The sequence below is a fragment of the Dendrobates tinctorius genome, unplaced genomic scaffold (genome assembly GCF_039654945.1).
Source record: "Dendrobates tinctorius isolate UK_male_01 unplaced genomic scaffold, ASM3965494v1 ptg000060l, whole genome shotgun sequence".
In the NCBI taxonomy this organism is placed as follows: Eukaryota; Metazoa; Chordata; class Amphibia; order Anura; family Dendrobatidae; genus Dendrobates; species Dendrobates tinctorius.
The window spans coordinates 1,411,993-1,436,384 of record NW_027361728.1 but is presented as its reverse complement, the minus strand read 5'-3'; the positions used below and the strand labels follow the sequence as shown (position 1 = coordinate 1,436,384).

Sequence of the window (24,392 nt, the reverse complement as noted above, 5' to 3'; positions counted from 1 at the left end):
AAAATCTCCCTTATCCTCTAGTCACTTTGGTCACAGCTCTGCCATCGAGCCTGTGACAGAGCGCTCAGATACTCAGTGGGCCTCACACAATCCATAAGTGTCCAGTGTCCACAAGTGTGTGCAGAAATTAAAAATCTCCCTTATCCTCTAGTCACTTTTGTCACAGCTCTGCCATCGAGCCTGTGACAGAGCGCTCAGATACTCAGTGGGCCTCACACAATCCATAAGTGTCCAGTGTCCACAAGTGTGTGCAGAAATTAAAAATCTCCCTTATCCTCTAGTCACTTTGGTCACAGCTCTGCAATCGAGCCTGTGACAGAGCGCTCAGATACTCAGTGGGCCTCACACAATCCAAAAGTGTCCAGTGTCCACAAGTGTCTGCAGAAATTCAAAATCTCCCTTATCCTCTAGTCACTTTGGTCACAGCTCTGCCATCGAGCCTGTGACAGAGCGCTCAGATACTCAGTGGGCCTCACACAATCCATAAGTGTCCAGTGTCCACAAGTGTGTGCAGAAATTAAAAATCTCCCTTATCCTCTAGTCACTTTTGTCACAGCTCTGCCATCGAGCCTGTGACAGAGCGCTCAGATACTCAGTGGGCCTCACACAATCCATAAGTGTCCAGTGTCCACAAGTGTGTGCAGAAATTAAAAATCTCCCTTATCCTCTAGTCACTTTGGTCACAGCTCTGCAATCGAGCCTGTGACAGAGCGCTCAGATACTCAGTGGGCCTCACACAATCCAAAAGTGTCCAGTGTCCACAAGTGTCTGCAGAAATTCAAAATCTCCCCTGTCCTATAGACACCTTGTACCTTGTTTTACATTACTATATAGTTTGTTGGATTTTGTCTACATTTCTACCAAAAATGAGGAAGGCTGGTGGAAGAGGCCGTGGAATTGGGCGGGTGTTGGCAGCTGGTAATGATGGTGTTGGTGGTGGATCTGATGGTAGTGGCAAGAGCAAAATAGGACTGAATGCAGGAGGTGTTGAGCCTGCGTCATCGTCTGGCTACATAAGGCCTCGAACGCTTAGTTTTCTAGGAGTTGGCAAACCGCTTTTAAAGCCAGAGCATCAGGAAAAAGTTTTGTCTTACATTGCTGACTCAGCCTCCAGCTCTATCGCCTCCTCTTCTTCAGTTGTAAAAAGTAAAAGCACTGAGTCGTCATTGGAGGCTCATGTTCATGAACCACACCTTTCCTTGTGTCCTTCACCCCAACCAAGATTGAAGGATGACGCAGGCCATACTACTGATTACTCCATGGAGCTGTTTTCACATACCATGCCTGGATTATCAAGTGAAATGGTGAATTACCCAGGCCAAGATGAATCTGACATGGAGTGCACTGATGCACAGCAGCTGATGGATGATTCTGCTGGTACATTCACTCAGAGCACTACATTGTCCTCGCAGTGTACAGAGCCAGATTCTGACCCTGATGAGACTCAGGTGCCAATTCCCGCACACTATACCACCATACACGGTGACACAGAGGAAGGTGCACATGACATAGAAGAGGAGGTGATGGATGACCCAGTTGTTGACCCAGATTGGCATCCATTGGGGGAAGAGGGTGCTGCTTCCAATAGCTCAGATGAGGAGCATCCACAGCAGACATCGACATCGCAACAGCTGTTATCTGGCAGGCCCGGAGCACTCCAAAGACAGGTTCCAAACATCAAAAGAGTTGCTGGACAGCTTGTCCAGAGGGTCAAAAGATCACAGCGTGCTAGGCCGCAAAATGTCTGCCAAAGTAGGAAGAGTGCAGTGTGGCACTTTTTTGAACAAAATCCTCATGATCAGGCCAAGGTTATCTGTAAGAAGTGCGCAAAGACCTTTAGCCGAGGGAAAAATCTGAAAAATTTGAATACCAGTTGCATGCATGCTTAGACATTTAACCAGCATGCACTTGCAAGCGTGGACACAACACCAAACCTCAAGTGCCACATGTGCAACTGATCACAACGAAGGTAGTCAGCAACGCTACATTGTTTCCCCCACTGTAAGCCCACTGGTTAGCACAGCAGCAAATGTTGAGGTGTCGGTGCAATGCCACAGCAGTCAGGGAATCCCACTGTTATATCAACGAAAGACTGATTTCTAGGCCATCAGAAAGAACAACAACTCCATCACCATCATCAACCCTCTCTCAGTCCGCCCTGTCCACCGCTACTTCCACCATATGCAGCTCTCAAGTCCAGCTCACCCTCCCAGACACTATGAGTAGGTCAAGAAAGTACTCAGTCTCTCATCCGCGTACACTGGGTTTGAACGCCCACATTGCCAAACTAATCTCGTTTGAGATGATGCCCTTTCGGTTGGTGGAAAGCGCAGCTTTCCGCGAACTCATGGCCTATGCAGTACCACGCTATGACCTACCCAGTCGCCACTTCTTCTCTCGCAAAGCCATCCCAGCCCTCCACCATCATGTGAAAGACCGCATTGTCCATGCACTCAAGCAGTCAGTGAGCGGAAAGGTGCACCTCAAAACTGATGCATGGTCCAGTCGGCATGGCCAGGGCCGTTACGTGTCCATCACTGCGCACTGGGTTAATGTGGTGGATGCAGGGTCCACAGGGGACAGCGGTGGTGGGACAGTGCTGCCTAGCCCACGGTATAGGAAACAGTTGGCTGTAGGCGTTCGACCCTCCTCCTCCAGAAGCAAAAGCTCGTCCACAGAGCGCAGTCATACGAGCACTCCATCTGCAGCTGCCACTGTTGCACACGATGTGTCCCCCTATCGAGCAGCTAGTGGAAAGCGTCAGCAGGCTGTGTTGCAGATGATGTGTTTGGGCGACAGACACACCGCCGAGGTACTGGCCAAGTACTTGAAGCGACAAACTGAGTCATGGCTGGGCAGTGTACATCTTGAGGCAGGCAAGGTAGTTAGTGATAACGGCCGTAATTTTGTGGCAGCCATAGCCCTTTCAAAACTCAGCCACATACCTTGCTTGGCTCACACCTTGAACCTGGTGGTGCAGTGCTTCCTCAAAAATTATCCGGAGTTAACAGCCCTGCTCCAGAAGGTGCGAAGACTGTGCTCGCACATCCGCCGGTCACCTGTACACTCCGTTCGTATGCAGAAGCTGCAGCGATTGCTCCACCTTCCCAACCACCGCCATTATCGACATTGCAACAAGGTGGAACTCCACCCTGCACATGGTGGAGCGGCTGTGAGAGCAGAGGCAGGCCATAATGCATTTGTGGGAGGATACACGGCCAGGCACTTTGAGAGCAGACATGGAGTTGACAGGTGTGCAGTGGTCGAAGCTGAAAGACCTCTGTAAAGTCCTTCAGTGTTTTGAGGAATGCACACGGCTGGTAAGCACAGACGATGCCATCCTAAGCATGAGCATCCCACTTATGCGTCTGCTCATGCAAACTTTGACGCACCTTAAGGAGCAGGCATCTGCAGCCAATGTTGATGAGGAGGAAGAGGAGGAGGGAATCCTTGATGACATTCAGCTATTGTCTGCTCAGGGACCTCTCCTGGACGAGGTGGAGGAAGAAGAGGAGGAGGAGGATGATGATGGGGATGATTACTTAGGGGAGGAGGATGCATCTCGTGGGGCAAGTGAAAATGTTGGCGTGGCAAGGTCTGGTACAGGGTTTGTGCGTGACTGGAGGGATGTGGATTTGCCAGAAAGTGCTCCTCCAACCAGCACTCGCAGTGCATCATTGACACCGGGAACATTGGCCCACATGTCAGATTATGCCTTGCGGATCCTAAAAAGGGACCCCCGCATTGCCAAAATGATGAACGATGACGACTACTGGTTGGCCAGCATCCTGGATCCACGCTATAAAGGCAAATTACAAAACATCATGCCACAGGAGAACCTTGACCTAATATTGGCTAATAAACAAGCAACTCTGGTAAATCGGTTGCTTGAGGCATTCCCAGCACACAGCAGCGGTGATGGTTCTCACACAAGCCGTACGGGCCGGGGGCAGCTTGGCAGAGGTGTTCGTGGTGCACACAGCAGAAGTGGCGTTGGAGACAGGGGTTTCATGACAATGTTGTGGACTGATTTTTCAAATACCGCTCACACAACTGGTAATACTGCATCGATGGAAAGTGACAGGAGACAGCAGTTGTCAACTATGGTTACAAACTACTTTTCCTCCCATATCGATGTTCTCCCACACAGGTCATTCCCCTTTGACTATTGGGCCGCTAAACTGGACACCTGGCCTGAATTGGCCCAATATGCCTTACAGGAGCTCGCTTGCCCAGCTGCAAGTGTGCTATCGGAAAGAGTCTTCAGTGCAGCTGGATCAATCCTGACAGAAAAAAGGACCCGTCTGTCAACCCAAAATGTGGATGATCTAACCTTCATTAAAATGAACCATGCATGGGTTTCCAAGGATTTTGTCCCACCTTCCCCTGATGACACATAGGGTGACAGAAAAATGGCTTGCTTTGGTCCACCTCTTCCTGGGACTTCACCTATTTCGCCTTTTGCATCAGCTGAATGTCCAACATCAACATATGCCACTTTCTAAAACTCCCTAACTGTGCTGCCTCCCCCCCCATGGCCGGGGTCACCACCTAGCGCACGACACCGTGCGAGTGCCGTTGCCCTGGACAGGTGGGTAGGCCGACTCTTGGGCGCGGGCACTGGCACAGGGTCCCTCATAGTGCAATCAAGTGTCTCTGACGGTGGTGGTGCACACCCGCCGTCAGACACACCACTGTACTATGAGGGGCCCAGTGCCAGTACCGACGCCCACGAGTGGGCCCCCCTTGCTTGGGCAGGGCACCAGCATTTGCAATCTTTACCTCTCCCTGCTCCTCTGCTGTGTAATCTGGGCCGTCAAATCCATACTGTGCCTGACACTGTCTGAGCCTGCCTCCTGATGTATAGACATATATTTTGAATGTGTACGCTATCCATACATGTTATCCGGGGATACGGTACCCTTTCTAACCTTTGTGCAATCACGTGCAATCCATACTGGGCCTAACACCGTCTGAGCCTGCCTCCTGATGTATAGACATATTTTGAATGTGTAAGCTATCCATACATGTTATCTGGGAATACGGTACCCTTTCTAACCTTTGTGCAATCACGTGCAATCCATACTGGGCCTAACACCGTCTGAGCCTGCCTCCTGATGTATAGACATATATTTTGAATGTGTACGCTATCCATACATGTTATCTGGGGATACGGTACCCTTTCTAACCTTTGTGCAATCACGTGCAATCCATACTGGGCCTAACACCGTCTGAGCCTGCCTCCTGATGTATAGACATATATTTTGAATGTGTACGCTATCCATACATGTTATCTGGGGATACGGTACCCTTTCTCACCGTTGTGCAATCACGTGTAATCCATACTGGGCGTGAGAACGGCTGGCGAGCTGTTAAGCAAGCTACAGCACCTGTGGTTTTCACACGCAAGTTTTTAATTTTTTCAGGAATGACGGTTAGGCCTAATTCCGGAACTGCGGTTGACCTGCACTTACTGGGAAATCATCGTTCGCGGGTAATAATTGTAATCAGTGATCCCCATCACTAAAGTTGTTCAGCGGGTTATCTGCACCTGTAAGCGACAAACGCTGGCCTTTTCAGTGTAGCGCACATGCAGCCACGGACATGTAAGGGCATGACACACCAGTTATTGACCAATCTCATGTGCCAGAGCCTCACGTGTCCCTCTAGTAAGCCGGACTCGGACCGCGGGGCATGACGGAGTCTCGTTCGTTAACGGAATTAAGCTTGCAATGTGTGCATCTGTTCTGTAGCTGGCATGGTTGAGGTTTCCCAGGTGGAGTTGAATTTAACCGTAGGCTCCACTCCTGGTGGTGCCCTTCTGGACATTCCTTTAAGGTTCAGCTTTGTAACCATACTGCCCACGTAAAACAAACACTTTGCCTTCATGAACGCTGTTTGGAGGGTCATGACTCGTGGGAATAACGCCGCCCAATCAGTTAACCTGCTAGAGAGATCCTTCGTTGCTCCCAAGCATGACATCACACTCCCTAGGAAGAAGGTAATGCCACTGTGGCGACCATACTCCTGGGGGCGACACAAGTGCACTGATGCCCAGCCACTGCTCGATGAATCTGCTGGTACATTGACCCAGACCACTACATTCCCCTCGCACACTACACGGCCTGAATCTGACCCTGATGAAACTCAGGTTACCCTTCCCATATACAGTTCCATCTTACACGGTGACAAAGAGGAAGCTGCAGATGAAAGTGCAAGTTCGGCCCACCCGCCATCAGACACACCACCGTACTATCAGGGGCCCTGTGCCAGTGCCGTCGCCAACGAGTGGGCCCCCCTGCTTGCTCAGGATCACAGCACTTGCAAGGTTGAAATACTGTGCAGTGAGATGGAAGATGGGGACGACGAGGAGTCCAGACTAGTACAGGGATTCCCTAGCGAGGAGACTTATTTGATTGTTTTCAATGTTGGGACAGCAATTTTTGGGGAGCACTATACTCTGGAGAATGATAGATGGGGCCCACCATACACTGGAACATTCCAAAGGTGGACATCAGACACTGGAGCAGCATTTACAGGGCCCATTATACACTAGAGCATTAGAAATGGGGCCCATTATGTTTGGAGCATTATTTGGGCCCATAAGACAGTGGAGCTTCATCCATGGGGACCAACATATACTGTAGCATTATGTGGAGCTCATCATATACTGTTTCAAACATTATATGGGACCAATGATTCTGTATGGAGAAATAGATGGGCCTCGTCATGAGATGTAAAAAGTGAAGTATTTTTCATTGTACTATACCGCTTTTTCTCTGCCGTATCGGAGCATGATGAGTTGTGGTATGTGTTAAAGGGGCGCTCTTTCGCCCAGGGCACATGAAAACCTGGAGCCAGCCCTCCCCCCCACAACTTTAGCCAAATAACCCCCATTTTTCAGTGCGTAACTTGTATTATGAAGTTAATTAAGGTTGACAAGCTTAAGTAAGAAGAATTGATGCTTTTGGCATTCAAATGGGCACTGTAGGTGTGTTTCCTGTCCTCCTCTCACTGCCGACTTTTATTCCCCATTGACTTACATTGGGTTTCGTGTTTCGGGACGACCCCGACTTTTCCCTAAATCGGACGATCTTGCTCGACCCGACTTTTGGAAAAGTCGGGTTTCACGAAACGAAACTCGACCCTAAAAAAACAAAAGTCGCTCAACACTAGTCTCCACTCCATATTTTTTTTTTAGTTAGGAGCCGCTGATGGGAGTATTCATCAGGTGTCTACTGCATTGTAAATAAATAAATGAAAAACGGCGTGGGGTCCCCCCATTTTCGACAACCAGCCTTGTTAAATCAGACAGCTGGAGTATGGTATTCTCAGGATAGTGAGGGGCCATGGATATTGGCCCCCCAGCCTAAAAATAGCAGCCCGCAGCTGCTCAGAAAAGGCGCATCTATTAAATGCACCAATTCTGGCACTTTGCCCAGCTCTTCCCACTTGCGGTGGCAAGTAAGGTTCATATTTGTGGGGTTGATGTCACCTTTGTATTGTCCGGTGACATCAAGCCCACGGATTAGTAATGGATAGGCATCCATAAGACACCTACCCATTACTATTTATTATTATTATTTATTTATATAGCGCCATTAATTCCATGGTGCTGTACATGAGAAGGGGGGGTTACATACATACTAATCCAATAGTTCTATGGTAAATAAAGACACTGCAAGTATAAAGTCTGTAAGGTAGCGCTGTCATTTGGGTAGGGGATACTCGCTTGGCAGCCAATAAATCACATCCGGCACAGGTTTTCCATAAAACAATCACAGTCCATGCGGTTTATTTAGGCATCATAAACCCACAGCAGCAACATAAAGTTCATATTAACAGCATAGCGTCCATGACAGAGCTTCACTCTTATCGCTGTGGTCACACAGGTTCAGCACCCAGGCTTTCTTAGCCTCACAGTTATATCCCCTCTCTGGGTTTACCTCAAGGCTGCTTCACCACACTGCAGATGTCCATTCCCTCCAGGGAACTATCAGGCACGTGCAGCCATTAACACAGCGTTCACTTGCTGTCAGGAAGACAGCCCCATCTCTCTCAGATGGGACCTTCCAAAACAGACCAACCAGGTCCCTGCATTCACTCCATGTGACCTACCCTGGCCACCTTTATATGGTCCGTAGCCACGCCCACCGGGTCACATGGCTATGACTTCATCACAGATCCGTCAACCACTCATACACACTTTATAATAGCGCTGTTAAACACACCCCCTGGGTGGGTTTGTAGGTAACTGGTCCTGCCCATCTCACCAGTTACCTGGAGACTTCCCAAATACATTGAAACAGCACCTCAGCAGTATCACTGCTGATCAACACACACACAAGTCTCCATCCCAAGGCCACCCACCTTGAGATACATAACTGTCATTCAGTATTCTGCCACTCATCCTCTCTCCTGGGACATCCACACAGCGCCCCCTAGCGGACACAGTGGTCACTACACCACATACCTCCCCCTCTGTTTAAACTTGTGGGGTTGAACACATAACATTACACCAGGATCTTGAGACCGGGCACTCATTACACCTTGCCCCACAGGTCGAGAGAACCGTCTCTATGTGTCATATGGCCTCATCCCTACATTAGGCCTCCCCCAGCGGTCAGAATATTGGTCATTGTCTTTGACCCTCCAGTCACAGTCTGTGTCATCAGACTCTGTTTAGCCACCATCCTTTCTCTATCTAAGCGTCTTGTAACAAATGGTACCCCACCACGTCTAAGTTTGCTTTTCAGTGCATTAACCTCACGGTTCATTGCACCTGCTGTCTCTGTAGCATCCTCCAGTTCACACTGTAATCTACGGTGCAACGTATTGGCACGTAGAGCCTCTTTCTTTGCTTCTTCCACCTGGCACTTCAGCTGTTTCAGACGCACATTATTTCCCTTCGCCAGGTCTTTGTACTGCTCAGAACTACGCCTTTCATAATCCATTTGCCTTCGTACAACCTTCAGTTTGCTTGCAGATTGCTTGTTTGCTTGCAGATTGTCGCACTTTAATTTCCGCATCAAGCTGTCCCTCCAGTTGTGCAACCTTTGCTTCTAACTCCTTATTCTGGCGAACTAATTGCTGACGGGCACTCTCATTCTTCTGAGCATTACAACATTCTGTCTTTAGATCAGCATTCCTCTGGTCAACCTGAAGTGTGGCCTTTCTCAGCCTGTCATTGGCTTGTTCAATGTTGCCTTGTTCTTCCTCCAATTCTTCTTCCAGCTGAACAATGCGAGACTCTAACCGCCTCTTTTCTTCCAAAGCCAGAGCATCTTTACCACTGTTGTTGGCAATCACATCAGCCAGTTCATCTCTTTCCTGCTGTGCTTGCCTTTTAGCATGCTCTGCAGCAGCAAGCTTCCCTTGCATATGGATCATCTCTGCTTCCATACTCTCCAGTTTCTTCTTGTCTTCACTCTGTTCATCACTCAGGCCTAGCCGCTGTAAGTCTTCATCCCACTTCTCCCGCAGAAGACCTCTTACAGTTTCTGTGAGTACTCCTACCTCTTCCCTGAGGGACTTATTCAGACCTTGCCACGATGCCAGGCGACCTTTGGGCTCGAAGACTTCTTTCTCTAGCTCATCTAGTCTGTGCTCCCTCTCTCTGAGCCACAGTCACCCCTAGAGTGTGAGTCACGCCGATCATCCAAGAGAACCCTCCAGTTACCCTCTGACCGTGTGTCCACTCCTGTCGTCTCATCTCCCAGTCCACTGTCCGTCATGTCACGAGACGTCAGGTCCACAAGTTGGGCAGATGTACCCCTTCTTCCGGTCACTTCTACAACTGACCTGTCCAGCTTAGCAGGCGTCACCGTCACCATGTCTGCTAACCCAACAGTAGGAACGTCTCCATCCTCCTGCCATATATCATCAAACAGGACAAAGTCCTGGCCCCTTTCAAAGGTATGCACTAAGTTTGGTGGTATACTACCACCTTGACAGTTAACCCCCTTTGTCATCTCAATCAGGACTCTGTCCACCGTATAATTCCCAATGACCCCGTGGTCGCAGCAAACCCTGACGTTTTTCTCGGTCAGAGATAAAACGAGCGGAGTTCCTGTCAGAGTCACCAGACTCTGAGTCTGGCCTACCAGAGACTCCTTCCCAGTGCAGCATCACGGTACACACCTGTGGCCTGTCATTATCTGCAAAACACATGCCGCACTTCTCAAAAGACATACACACACACACCGCGGTTCCCCAGACATGTCCACTGAGGTACCCAGTGTTTCCCCTTTTGCAAACTCGGCCCCTTTCTGGACCACCATCCCAATTTGGGCCACCGCCCCCTCTGGGACTCCACTCCTTTTTGGGTTACCACACCAATTTGGGTCACTGCCCCCTTCTGGGACTCCACCCCCTTTTGGGCTACCACCCCGATTTGGGTCACCGCACCCTTCTGGGACTCCACCCACTTTGGGCTACCACCCCGATTTGGGTCACCGCCCCCTTCTGGGACTCCACCCCCTTTTGGGCTACCACCCCGACTTGGGCCACCGCCCCCTTTCGGGATCTCCCCATGTCTGTTCTACAGATCTTCTCGGACCATAGTTCACACAACACAGTTTATGTCTTTAACGATACCACAAAAGTCCTTGCTGGCACCACCACAGCTCCTGCTGTCACCGATCTCCGACACCAGCGGCTGCCGTTCACACACAGCTGCTGGTGTCACCTTCGTAACCCCGCCGAGTTACAGGAAGCCGCATGTCACCTTCTTGACTCCCCTGAGCCACCACAAGCTGAGTTGAGACAAGAGAAAAAAACACCACACAAAACTCACGTGTCCTGTCTGTGTGCTATTCAGGACGTTCTGTCTCCGCCTGAGACCGTCCAACACACAGGGCGCACCGGGTGCTATACAGGGATCTGACCCTCCTCCCAGGGTTTCCCAACACACCGGCCACACCAGGTCCAGGGGCTCAGCGGGTGCTATTCAAGGACATCAGTCTCTGCCTGAGACAGTCCAACACTTACGCCTCACCAGGTCCAAGATCATACCACGCGCTCCAGGGATGCGACTCTTCTCCTAGAATCTCCAAACACTGACCCTCCAGGACCTTGCTCACTGAACCCTCCAGGTACAGTCTTTCCCACTGACCCAGGTCAGTACAACACGAACATCTGTCCGTTACCTGTGTCGGCCACACAGGTCCTTGGGTACCTCATATCCACAGAGGCACCCTATAGCAATTCACAGTCTCTTTCTCTGACCCCGGTCAGGATATTACACGGCTTTCACGACCATCACCTGCTGGACGCGTAGGTTCTCGGACCCCTCTACCACAGAGGTGTCCTATAAGTCTTTTCCACTGACCGGCTCTCCCGGCTCAGCGTTGCCAGCACTGCACCATGTGCCTTTGGAAACCGTTGCCCTTAGCAACCGAAATTTTGCAGTCCTCTTCTGTTGCTCCTAGCAACAAGGCTACAACACTGCCCGTAGCATTCTCCACCAATTGTAAGGTAGCGCTGTCATTCAGGTAGGGGATACTCACTTGGCAGCCAATAAATCACATCTGGCACAGGTTTTCCATAAAACAATCATAGTCCATGCGGTTTATTTAGGCATCATAAACCCACAGCAGCAACATAAAGTTCATATTAACAGCATAGCGTCCATGACAGAGCTTCACTCTGTTATCCCTGTGGTCACACAGGTTCAGCACCCAGGCTTTCTTAGCCTCACAGTTATATCCCCTCTCTGGGTTTACCTCATGGTTGCTTCACCATGCTGCAGACGTCCATTCCCTCCAGGGAACTATCAGGCACGTGCAGCCATTAACACAGCGTTCACTTGCTGTCAGGAAGACAGCCCCATCTCTCTGATGGGACTTTCCAAAATGGACCAACCAGGTCCCTGCATTCACTCCATGTGACCTACCCTGGCCACCTTATATGGTCCGTAGCCATGCCCACCGGGTCACATGGCTATGACCTCATCACAGGTCCTTCAACCACTCATACACACTTTATAATAGCGTTCTTAAACACACCCCCTGGGTGGGTTTGTAGGTAACTGGTAGACTTCTTAAACACATTGAAACAGCACCTCAGCAGTATCACTGCTGATCAACACACACAAGTCTCCATCCCAAGGCCACCCACCTTGAGATACATAACAGTCATTCAGTATTCTGCCACTCATCCTCTCTCCTGGGACATCCACACAGCGCCCCCTAGCGGACACAGTGGACACTACACCACAAGTCCTTTATTTGAACTAAAACAAAACACACTTACTTTTTTATTTAAAAATACATTTATACTCACCTAAAGCCTACTTCCATTGAATCCCTTGTCTTCTGTAATAAAACAAAACTAAAAAATATCAATATCCCTCACCTCTCTGTCGTTCTGTCCCATGGTGTAATCCATGTCTGGGGGATAAACAGTTTTCAACTTGAACTATGCCAAAATGCTACTGTCCAGGCTGAAAACCGCTTGTGAATGAGCTGCTATGAGCGCATTGTCAGTGACTAGCAGTAACGTCACTGAGGCCACGTTCTCAGCCAGGCTGCACTGCGGAGACCTCAGTGAGATCCCCACTAGCACTATGAGAAAGTCATCAGTGTCCTTTGCTCCCAGCTCGGTCCATTCCTTTATAGCACTAAGACCATGTATTTGGATGTTCTTGCCATTCATGACATAGCCCTGACTGTACAGGATTGTGTGGCCTTGTTATATGCGGTAGTGCCTGTTCCTTTATATAAATGCTTTCCTTACAACTGGTTCTCATTAGTGTGTTCGCCAACTGTGTGCTGGTCATTTGGGATAAGAAGGAACAGATCGTATCTTGGGCTTATCTCAGGAGCCTGGGAATTGCCTCTTTGAGATTTAGCTTTTGTCATTTCCGTTCATTTTTCCACAGCCCATTGCAGCATCTTGCCCTTCTCTCTGGGTCTAATGCACAAAACAACTGTTGCTATGGTGGCAAATACTGTAATTAGGACTCTACTCAATAGAGTTTCCAACCTGCTTAATTTCACAGATTACTAGTCATAATCCCAACAATTGCAATTATTTTATTTTTATCTGACAATAAACACGGCATTGTAAGGCCATATCAGTGAGTTGGCAGTGCTCCGGCAATGAAAGCTAAAAGTGCATGGAAAATTTATTTTAGTCTGTGAATCCCAGGAGAGACAATTATAACTTGCACTGATGGATGGCTAATTCTACTTAACCCTACCTAACGTAAGAGTTGGGTGTTAAGAATGTGGCTTACAATGCTTAAAGGAACGAACAAGCGATGTAACTATGGCTAGTTTCACACTAGCATTTATTCCATGCAGCGCACGGTGCCGCTAAGCCCAGCCCCCTGCTGGCTCCCTGCCCGCCCCATCCGGTCATCGCCGCCTACTATCGCACATGGACGTATGCGATCTGCGCACCCTATCTTTAGCATAGGGTGCGCAGATCGTGTGCTGGTCGTGCGCTAGTAGGATTTTAGCGTGCGCTGCGCACTTTTGAAGGTGCGCCCGTGTGCGGCGAACGCAGCATGTTGCATTTTGGCGCGCTTGGCGCACCTTCAAAAGTGTGCAGCGCATGCTAAAATCCTACTAGCGCACGGCCAGCACACGATCTGCGCACCCTATGCTAAAGATAGGGTGCGCAGATCGCATGCGTCCATGTGCGATAGTAGGTGGCGATGACCGGATGGGGCGGGCAGGGAGCCGGCAGGGGGCGGGGCTTAGCGGCGCCGCATGGAATAAACGCTAGTGTGAAACTAGCCTATGAGCAGTTTTTTTTCATCTTTTGTAAAATACAAAGTCGTTTGTGACTTTGACATGATTTTCCAACATTTGGTTGCTCGCCTCAGTCATTACTCTTTAAGGCATTGTTAAAAGTTAGAAAGTAATTTAGTGAGCAGTAATATTTCATAGGCGAGTATGTGACGCTGATTATTTTGGAGTTTGACCTTAAAGGGGTGGTCCACTACTAGGACAACACCTTCTTAAACTAAAAGTTTGGGCCCGATAAAACAAAGGCTATACTCCCCTCCCGTGCCGGTGCTATTCCTGCAGTGTCGGCACTCACTCTCCCCAGGACCGTGATGCGGTGTTGTAACACATTATGTCAGCGCAGATTGGGTGTCGGGCATCACATGTCATTCCACCGCATCACAGCTCCGGGACCGCGAGTGTCGACACCGCTGGAATAGAGCCAGAATGGGAGGTGAGTATAAGCTTTATTATTTTATCGTGGACACACATTTAGTTTAAGAAGTAGTCCTCGTAGTGGAGAACCCCTTTAATATTTTACAGAATGTTTGTGATGCACAGTATTTTGTCCACCATTGGGTGGGCATATTTATAGATGGTGCAAACTCAGATGAGATTACCCCTCTATCACAGAAATCTATGCCTCATTCCTAAAATGCAGAGTAGTTTTCAGAAACAACAGACTATATCTTTTTGGACTTTACTTGTCCATATTAATTATTTTATTTCTATAGCGCCGACATTTTCCGCAGCACTTTACATTATAGAGGGGTCTTGTACAGATGATAGCCATTACAGCATAACAATAATCACATAGATCATAACAGATACCAAGAGGAATGAGGGCCCTGCTCGCAAGCTTACATATTGACATACGCTAGGTATATTTGTGCTACAGGAGTACAGAAATAATGTCTTTCATTCCTTTAAGCAGCAACAATGAAAGCCACATATTATACAGATAAACAAAAGGGAAGTTGGGGTGACAAGCATGACTTACTGGTATATTGCTTTCCATAAAATTGAATGCCATTGTGTTTGTATTTTGCTGTTCTATCTTCTCGTTGCTTACAGTTAGTTTTTGAGAAAAAAATGCAAATTCATTAATTCAGGTGCTCCATATAATTTTATTACTGATTTTCTGCTGTTTAATGGGAAAGTGTCAGTAGGATTTCACCGTTCAAATAATTTGTATGTGCATGTACCTCTTTCAAAGATGAGAGAAGCAATACCATTACCTGGCCAGTCTGTTCTTTCGTTACTGAGAAAATATCATTTGAATAGATATGTAAAGCCTGGCTTTAAACCCAGGTATGCCTTCTCCTGCTGGACCAACAGCTGACTTGCTGTGTGATGTCAAGAAAGAGGGAATAGAGCAGAACATAGAGGCTTAGGAAGAGCTTTCAGTCTGTTTTGCATATCAATTCAAACGCTGATTTTTCAGTAATGGTAACGGATTGGCCATGTAAAGATATTGCTGGACTTGTCTTTGAAAGAGCTACATGCTCATATAGATAGTTTGGAGGGTGAAATCCTGCTGACAGATTCCCTTTAACGGTGAATAATACAAAGTATTGTTCATACAAATCCAAAGGGCCCTCATGTGTAAGGAGGAAGAACGGCTGCGGGTGCCTGCATCATGCCGGGTCCAGAACTGTCGAGGCTGTGTCTCCTGTTGCCAGGGGGAAAGAATGGGGAACTGGACAGGTCCCATGACCTGGAGAGAGGATGCGTGGCTAGGCCAGGCAGTGAGCAGGAAGCGTGGGAAAGAGGGTTTTCCCGCCTGCAGCAAGAGTGGAAGGAGGTGTGCAGTGAGCTTCGCAGTGTGAGAGACAGCATGGAGTCATGCCCTGGCAGAGTTACACGAACGCTCCAGTAAGTCAGTGAGTGTGCAGGGCACCGCTCGCCTGGGTAATGAGTGCAGTGCTTGCATGGAGGAGTGGGTGCCAGGTGCAGGACCCTGAGGTGTGTTCTCTATTGCTGATAGACGCGTAGCAGCAGACGTGTTAAACAGACACTCCTGCAGCGCTCCCCACTTCTGTTACACAGATTAATGGGGCTCAGTGGGCAAAACCAGTGACCACCCGTTGTCGCCAGAAGCTGGACCGTGATTTGTTGGATTTAATCTAAGTACACCGCGCCGACTACTGTCAGTACTCCAACCAGAGAAGACTACGATAAGTGCCGTTTATGTAACAGACTGTCACGTTAACCCTTTTTCTTCCATTGTTTAATGTGTACTAACTCCCGAGGAGACCATTGCCATCCTCCTTGTTGAAGAATTAAATAACACTGTCATACAGCATAGTTCTGCAATCCCTGTGTTACTGCATCCCCGCACCTGCTTACACATGCACATAGCATTTTATCATTCTATGCAACCACTCAGTTGTCCAAAGACTTAAAGGGAACCTGACACCTATTTTGGCCGCTATAAGATGCGGCCACTGCCTTTCAGGGCTTATCTACAACATCCTATAATGCTGATACAAACCAGACAGGCCTAAATGCATCTGCACTAATACAGGGTGCAGCGGACCCAATTTGGGCCCTACTGCACCCTGAAAGAAATATAAAAAGTGCACAAAAAACATATCAATATATGTAAGGTATTGGTTGATATTAAGGCCTATATGGTGTTACTAAGAGGTTGTGAGCCAGAAGCCCTGCATTCCCTGTGTGAACACTGCCACATGCGGATTATTTCTTCTGCACTGGTGTACCACACGGCCAATTCCTGATTGTAGGCTGGCTGTTTCATTTGGTATTTATGCACCTGCCATTTTATTTGGGTCCGCTGCACCCTGTATTAGTGCAGATGCATTTAGGCCTGTCTGGTTTGTATCTGAATTTTTTGGAGAATTTTTTCCTCTTTTTGAGGTTTTAACATCCTATAATGCTGTAGATAAGCCCCCGGTCTGACCTGAAAGATAAGAAAAATAAGTTTTATTATACTCACCCGGGGGAGGTCTGGTCGCCTCCCATCTTCTTGCGATGCCGCCCTCCTGCTTGCTTCGTCACTCCCCGGCATTGCACTTCTGCACAGGCATACTTCTCTACCCTGTTAAGGACAAAGTAAAGTACTGCAGTGCACAGGAGCTGGAAAAGGTCAGAGAGGCCCAATGCCTGCGCAATGCATTACATTACTCTGCCTTCAACAGGGCAGAGACGTAAGCCTGAGCAGAAATACGATGCCAGGAGTGATGAAACAAGCAGGAGGACGACATCACAAGAAGATGGGAGGCGCCGGACCCGGACCTGCGACACCCATCGGACCCGACAGCCCCCCCGGGCGAGTATAATCAAACTTATTTTTCTTATCTTGCATGTCAGACCGGGGGCTTATCTACAGCATTATAGAATGCTGTAGATAAGCCCTGAAAGGCATCTTATAGCGGCCAAAACAGGTGACAGGTGCACTTTAAATGGAAGCAAAACCAAAAGGAAAAAACAGTGTGTGTATATACCCTAATGAAAATAAATAAGTAAAAAAGCAAGTGCCACCACGGACAGTATTTTTGTATTCAGTACAAATAGGGTGTGGCCTCCTTTCTGAGCTGTGTAGTTCATTTATAGTCCCTCTTAAGCTGGGTGTCCGTTTGGGACCCAGAGACTCTGCCACTATTCACACTAGGTAGGTTTTACTGTCAGTGTAGTTACTGTCTCAAATGGGCACATCTTGCCGTGGTGGGACAGCTTTAGACTTTTTTGATCAAAACAGTGTTTAGCAAGTACCCTATGTTATTTAATGCACTTGCTTTTTTACTTATTTATTTTCATTAGGGTATATACACACATTGTTTTTTCCTTTGGTTTTGCTTGCTTTTATGGCCAGTGTGAACATGCTTTTACATCATGCATGTCATTCACGTCTACTCCAGTTGTTTTTTGTGCACTTTAAATGGGTTGTCCAGAATTAGTAATACTTTCTACTAAAACACTTGTTATACCTTTTGACTGGTTTTATTTTGAACTGATGTTTAGTTCTTTCCACTTTAACATAGCTTAGCTTTAATACTTGACACAACCCATGGACAGGACTTGTGATGTTTCTAGGAGAAAGTTGTTTGCTCCCTTTGTAGCACCTTTAATTTGACACCCATAACAGTCTGTGGATCTAAACTATATATCACCTCAGTAATTGCAGTTACACATGTTTTGTTATACACATGTTTATTTCCTTTGTGTATCGGAACAGCACAAAAAAAGAGAGAAAAAAGGTAAACTTGACAATTTCACATAAAACCCCAAAAATGGTCCGGACAAAATTGTTGACACCCTCAACTTAATATTTGGTTCCACACCCTTTTGAATAATAACTACAATCAATTGTTTCTTTTAATCTTAAATTAGCTTTTTACACCACTAAACTGGAACTTTTGACTGCTCACTTGCAAACTGCTCCAGGTCTCACATATTTGAAAGGTGCCTTCTCCCAACAGCAATTTTAAGATCTCTCCACAGCTTCAAAGGGATTTAGATCCAGACTCATTGCTAAGCACTTCATAATCTGTCCTGCTGGAAGACCCATGACCAAGGACTCAAACCCAACTTTCTGACACTAGGCATTGCATCCTAATCCTTTGGTATTCTTCAGATTTCATGGTATCTTGCACACAGTCAAGACTCACAGTGCCAGAGGCAGTAAACCAACCATAAAACATCTTTGAACCTCTACCATATTTGACTGTGGGTGCTATGTTCTTTTCTTTGTAAGCCTCAGTCCATTTTCATTTTCGGTAAACAGTAGAATGGCGTGCTTTACCAAAAAACTCTGTCTTAGTCTCATTTGTCCACAAGTTGCTTTCCCAGAAGGATTATGGCTTACGTATAGTTTGGCAAACTGAATTCTAGCTTTTATATGACTGTGTCAGCAGTGGGGTCCTTCTGGGTCTCCTGTCATAGCTATTCATTTCATTCAAATGTCAACACGACCTAGGATGCTTTGATGGCACTGTTGCAGGATATCTGGTGGCTAGGGGCTCCTTTCTTATGCCTAATGCTAGGGGTGCCCTAGCTATTCCTGATCCCTGGATGACTTCTGATGGTGAAGATGCCAGGGCCACATGCCTTGCTGAGCTCCTAAATGAGCCCTTATCTGTCCCCTCACGAAATGAGGGAAGTGGGCAGTTGTAGTGTATAAGAAAACACAAACCAGACTAACAAAGGAAGATGTACAGGGATAAATGAAAATACCAATCATACAAACCAATCATAAAAATATGCACTCACAAACAGTAGAGAAGAACGCCAGGAAGTAAAGGTAGTAAACACCAAATAGAAGAGGATGCAGATATGCACAGAGACATAACCAAGCAACCGTCTTTGAACAGCACTCCAAATGCCTTCTCAAACAATCAACACCTCCAACTAGAGAACCAGGCAGTATGAAACTAAAACTGGCAATACTTGATTGCCATAGGCGAGTATATTTAGCAGAGGAGTTGACAATACTGAACAGCTGAGACCATCAAAGCAGAAAAGCTTCAGGAGCTCTCAACTGAACAAATTAACCCCTGCACTGCTAGCAGAAATCTGAAATGTTTAATATGATGGTGAAGTGCTTCTAACCAGTGCAGGAGTACGTGAAATCAGACACTGTGGTCTTCTGGCCCGACTCTGTAGCAATAAACCAATGACAGATGCACCCTGAGCCTGCAGGACTGCTTGAATTTCTTTGGAATTTGATTGGGGCTGCTTATCCTTCATCCAGACTATCCTGCATTGCAACCTTTCATCAATTTTTCTCTGCTGCCCATGTCCAGGAAGATTAGCTACAGTGCCATGGGTTGTAAATTTCTTGATTATGTTGCACACCGTGGACAAAGGAACATCAAGATCTCTGCAAATGAACTTGTAACCTTCAGATTGTTATTTTTCAACAATTGTGGTTCTCAAGTCCTCAGACAGTTCTCTTCAATTCTTCCTGTTCTCCATGCTTAGTGTGGCACACACAGACACACACACTGCAAAGATTGAGTCAACTTCTCCCCTTTTTATCTAGCCTCAGGTGTGATTTTCATATTGCCCACACTTGTTACTTGCCACAGGTGAGATAGAATGAGCATCACATATTTGAAGCAAAGTTATTTACCCATATTTTTGGAAAGGTGCCAACAATTTTGTCTGGCCCATTTTTGGGGTTCTATGTAAAATTAAGTCCAATTTGCTTTTTTTTCCCTGTTTTTTTGTGTGTTTCCAAAGGAAATAAACATGTGTATAACAAAACATGTGTAATTGCAATAATTTTCTGGGATAAATACTTCATTTTGTGGAACAATTTCAAGGGTGCCAACACTTTCGGCCATGACGTACTTAAAAGAATCCTGCAATTGTCAATTTTTAACTCTATCTAATGGCACTTGTCTGAAAGGCGCTTTAACACTGATTAAATATTTAACTTTCTTGTAGAATTTCAATTTGAAGTTTTAGAGAAATCCAGTTTAAATTTTATGCTAATGATCTGCATGTGCAGACTCTGCACTTAATGCTCTCTCTTCCTATTTGCGCCCGTCATCGGCCTTCTGTTTCTGACTGATAGAACACTTTTGTTTCAAAAACCTGCCTCCCCTGCCTCAGATTTTGTGCAAGCGTCATCATTGCCTTGGGTTGTTGTCCCAGAGGGGGGAAATGCATGCACAGATCAATATTCCAGCTCTCGCAATGTCATTTGCACCTTGCAGCACATGTACCACTCTATGTAATGAAAGTACTTGTGTGAAGCAGGTCACTGAGAAATGAGTGAACTGTCAGTAACTGACTGCAGGCAGGAAAGCGAGCAGCAAAGAAATAGGGTGAGAGGCAGCAGGACTGTAAGTGCTGTACCTAGCCCTGTTGCACTTGCAGCTCATTAGCATAGCAATTAGATACTGAATTTTTCTAAAATGTAAAAATTAGGTTCTACAGGCTAGGTAAGGATTTAATCAGCATTAAAGCATCTGTATATACATATAATTAGTTAGGGTGATAACATCCTAATGACAGGTTCCCTTCAAGGGACATCTGTCAGGTGATTCATGGTGACAAAACTGCCAGTAGCATGAATGTCAGCCTGGCACCCGATTGCAGCCAAGGTATATTAGAGCATTACAGAAAAAATATGTTGATTTTCCAGTTGGGAGCTACAGGAGGAGACACGACTAGTCTGGCTCCGCCCTTGGTTGGATCTTCCCAGTGCTACAGAAAGTGATTGACAGGTCCCTCCCTTGCATGTATATACATACGCAGTCAAAATTGTTTGTACTCCCCATTTAATGACAGAAAAACCCACAATGGTGACAGAAATAGCTTGAATCTGACAAGAGTAATAATAAATAAAAAATCTCACAAATGATGGTACCCTTAACGTAATATTTTGTTGCACAACCTTTTGAGGCAATCACTGCAATCAAACGATTCCTGTAACTGTCAATGAGACTTCTGCACCTCTCAACAGGTATTTTGGCACCCACTCCTCAAGAGCAAACTGCTCCAGTTGTCTCATATTTGAAGGTTGCCTTTTCCAGATGGCATGATTCAGCTCTTTCCAAAGATGCTCAATAGGATTTAGGTCAGGGCTCATAGAAGGCCACTTCAGAATAGTCCAATGTTTTCCTCTTAGCCATTCTTGGTGTTTTTGGCTTTTTGTTTTGAGTCATTATCCTGTTGCAAGATCCATGACTGAGACCAAGCTTTCTGACACTGGGCAGCACATTTCTCTGTAGAATCCCTTGATAGTCTTGAGATTTCATTTTACCCTGCACAGATTCTAGACACCCTGTGCCAGATGCAGCAAAGCTGCCCCAGAACATAACAGAGCCTCCTCCATGTTTCCACAGTAGGGACAGTCTTCTTTTCTTGATATGCCTCATTTTTCTGTCTGTGAACATAGAGCTGATGTGCCTTGCCAAAAAGTTCCATTTTTGTCTCATATGTCGATAGGACATTCTCCCAGAAGCTTTGTGGCTTGTCAACATGTAGTTTGGCAAATTTCAGTCTGGCTTTTTTAATGATTTTTTTTCAACAATGGTGTCCTCCTTGGTCGTCTCCCATGAAATCCATTTTGGCTCATACAACGACGGATGGTGTGATCTGACACTGATGTTCCTTGAGGTTGAAGTTCACCTTTAATCTGTTTATAAGTTTTTCTGGGCTCTTTTGTTACCATTCGTATTGTCTGTTTCTTTAATTTGTCATCAATTTTCCTCCTGCGGCCACATCCAGGGAGGTTGTCTACAGTCCCATGGAGCTTAAATTTCTGAATAATATGTGCAACTGTAGTCACAAGAACATCAAGCTGCTTGGAGATGGTCTTATAACTTTTACCTTTAACATGTTTGTCTATAATTTTCTTTCTAATCTCCTGAGACAACTCTTTCCTTCGCTTCCTCTGGTCCATGTTGAGTGTGATACACGCCATGTCACCAAACAGCACAGTGAGTATCTGTAGTCCTCTATACAGGCCCACTCACTGATTCCAAGATTATAGACACCTGTGATGGTAATTAGTGGACACACCTTGATTTAACATGTCCCTTTTGTCACATTGTTTTCAGGGGTACCATCATTTCTGTCCAGGCCTATTTCATGACTTATTTTTTAAAAATTCTGTGGAAGCATGGTTGAAAAGCAATGTCTGACTTTCATTTGTTTATTTTCATAGATTTTTGATTTATTATTACTTTTGTCAGATTCAAGTTATTTCTGTGACCATTGTGGGTTTTTCTGTCATTAAACAAAGGGTACCAACAATTTTGACCATGTGTGTAGGAAGAGACCTTTCAATCACCTGCAGCAGTGCTGTGAAGAGGCGGCTGGGGTTGGAGCTACACTAGATTCATCTCTGGCTATAGTTCTACGCCCGAAAATTTAAGGTATACTTTCTCTGAAATGCCGGAGTGTTTCAGAGTATAATATACCTGATTCCAGTCAAGCAGCCATTATCTGTTTCATGCTGCCCACGCTTTGGTCAGCACGAATCACCTGATAGGTTTCCTTTAACTATGTTTTAACGTATACTGTAAGTTGATTAGAAGCTGTGAGTCATCAAACATCTTTCCACATCCTGAACGGAAAAGCAACAAGTGATTCCTACCAGCGATGAGTCCATTGCGTAGGGATGGGCGTTGACTAGGTAGTTGTATACACAGTGGTTATTATGTGAAACCAGCACAGACAGCAGTGTAATGTACTGTATTATTTCTGCCTCCACACCTAGAACAAGATAATTTTTTATCATAGAAAGAACATGTTTTTTGCAGTCAGATAAAGCCTCCGCTACTAATAAAATACATAGCCGCCTCCTTGTCCCAAGACTTGTATGTTTGTCACATGTCAGTTTCGCACAACCTGTTGCATCTTGTCTAACATTTATAATCTATCGACAATGCAAATATAAAGCACACAAAAAAAAATTAAATTATTTTCAGTGCATCATCTTATTTAAAAAATATAGCTTGGAGAATGTGAAAACATGACTTTCTTGGCCAGACAATAAGAGGCATGCATGTCTGTTCTTTGATTCTTTCCGAGCATGTCACGCCCCACCTGTAAGAGTAAGCTGAGGGTTCAGCCTTCACTAGGATGTGATTACTCTCATATATTGCACAGAGATGCTTTTTTTCAGATCTGTAACTTATGGATACAGCTATTACTAAGTATCCGCCTGCCTCTGTGTGCTCATTTGCTGTTTCCTAGCCTCCTCCTATCAGCTACTGTATACACTGAGCTATGTGTGCAGTGGCTGCTGTTGTTTAGAGAGCCAGGCTTTGTTGGAGGAGGCCGGGCTAGGAGGAGATTCAATGTTTTCCATCTGACGTCCTCACAAAGATCTCCCAGACTCGGCCCCTTTTGGCAAACTGCCTTCATTGAAAAGTCCCAACATGTCACGTTTGAACAGTTTTTAATCCTCTGGTCGTGAATGCAACTAACAAACCAAAGCCCAGTCGATGCCACGACGGTAAGACCCATGCATTGGATGATGTGCTGCTGACTCCTTCACATTGTGAATCTGTCAAGGAATCAGAAAAAAGTCAATCAATGAAGATTCTTGGGCATTTCCTGAAGAAAGGAGTGCATATGCTGCAGTGTCTATGTGGAAAGCGCCTGAAACAGAGCAAGAATTCAAGTGGTGAGTTAGGATTGTGAAATCTCTCTCTCCGTGTATGCAGGTTTCTCTAATACTGATTGAATTTGCTGTCTTTAAAAGAAACCATTGCAGTTTGCTTCCTCTTCAGGGTTTTTCATCCATTAATGAAAGGCCTGCTTGTACCGCTTCATCTACACTTACATATTTATAATGCAAAGGAATATGTTATATGGCACAGTCCCTGCAAGATCCTAGTCTAGATAGTAGATGAAATGTAAGGAAGGTAATCGATCAATTGTCTTTTAGAAAGATCGTGTCGAGGTAAATCAGTCTTTGATTTCTTCATTATGTGAGAGATCGAGAAGGTATCTACTTTTTATAGAGAATGATAAAGTTTCCGTCCTCTCTGGATGTCCAGTATATATCACTATCGTTATCCTTCTCCTTCTTCTGTACAATAGCTGAAAGTTGTGACCTGGATAAACTTTTAAAGAGTCAGTACATTGTAAAATTAGAGTTTCTGATGAGCTGAAGTATGGTTCAGCACCCTGGACAGATCGCCTGTTCCCAATACTACAGGAAGGCTAGTGAAG

General features: G+C 46.2%; 1 protein-coding gene across 2 annotated transcripts in view; it reads left to right on the top strand.

The window, feature by feature from the left end:
- The window catches only part of FGF12 (fibroblast growth factor 12), a 725,478-nt gene that overhangs the window by 195,862 nt on the left and 505,224 nt on the right, over positions 1 to 24,392 (top strand). Inside the window, exon 1 of one of the 2 annotated variants that reach the window (XM_073578631.1) lies at positions 23,186 to 23,841. The exons of the other annotated variant lie outside the window; for it this stretch is intronic. Within the exon in view, the coding sequence (XP_073434732.1) occupies positions 23,751 to 23,841 (91 nt within the window). The 5' untranslated portion in view covers positions 23,186 to 23,750. Of the gene's footprint in view, positions 1 to 23,185; positions 23,842 to 24,392 lie in introns of those variants that run through there. 2 annotated transcript variants of the gene reach the window in all.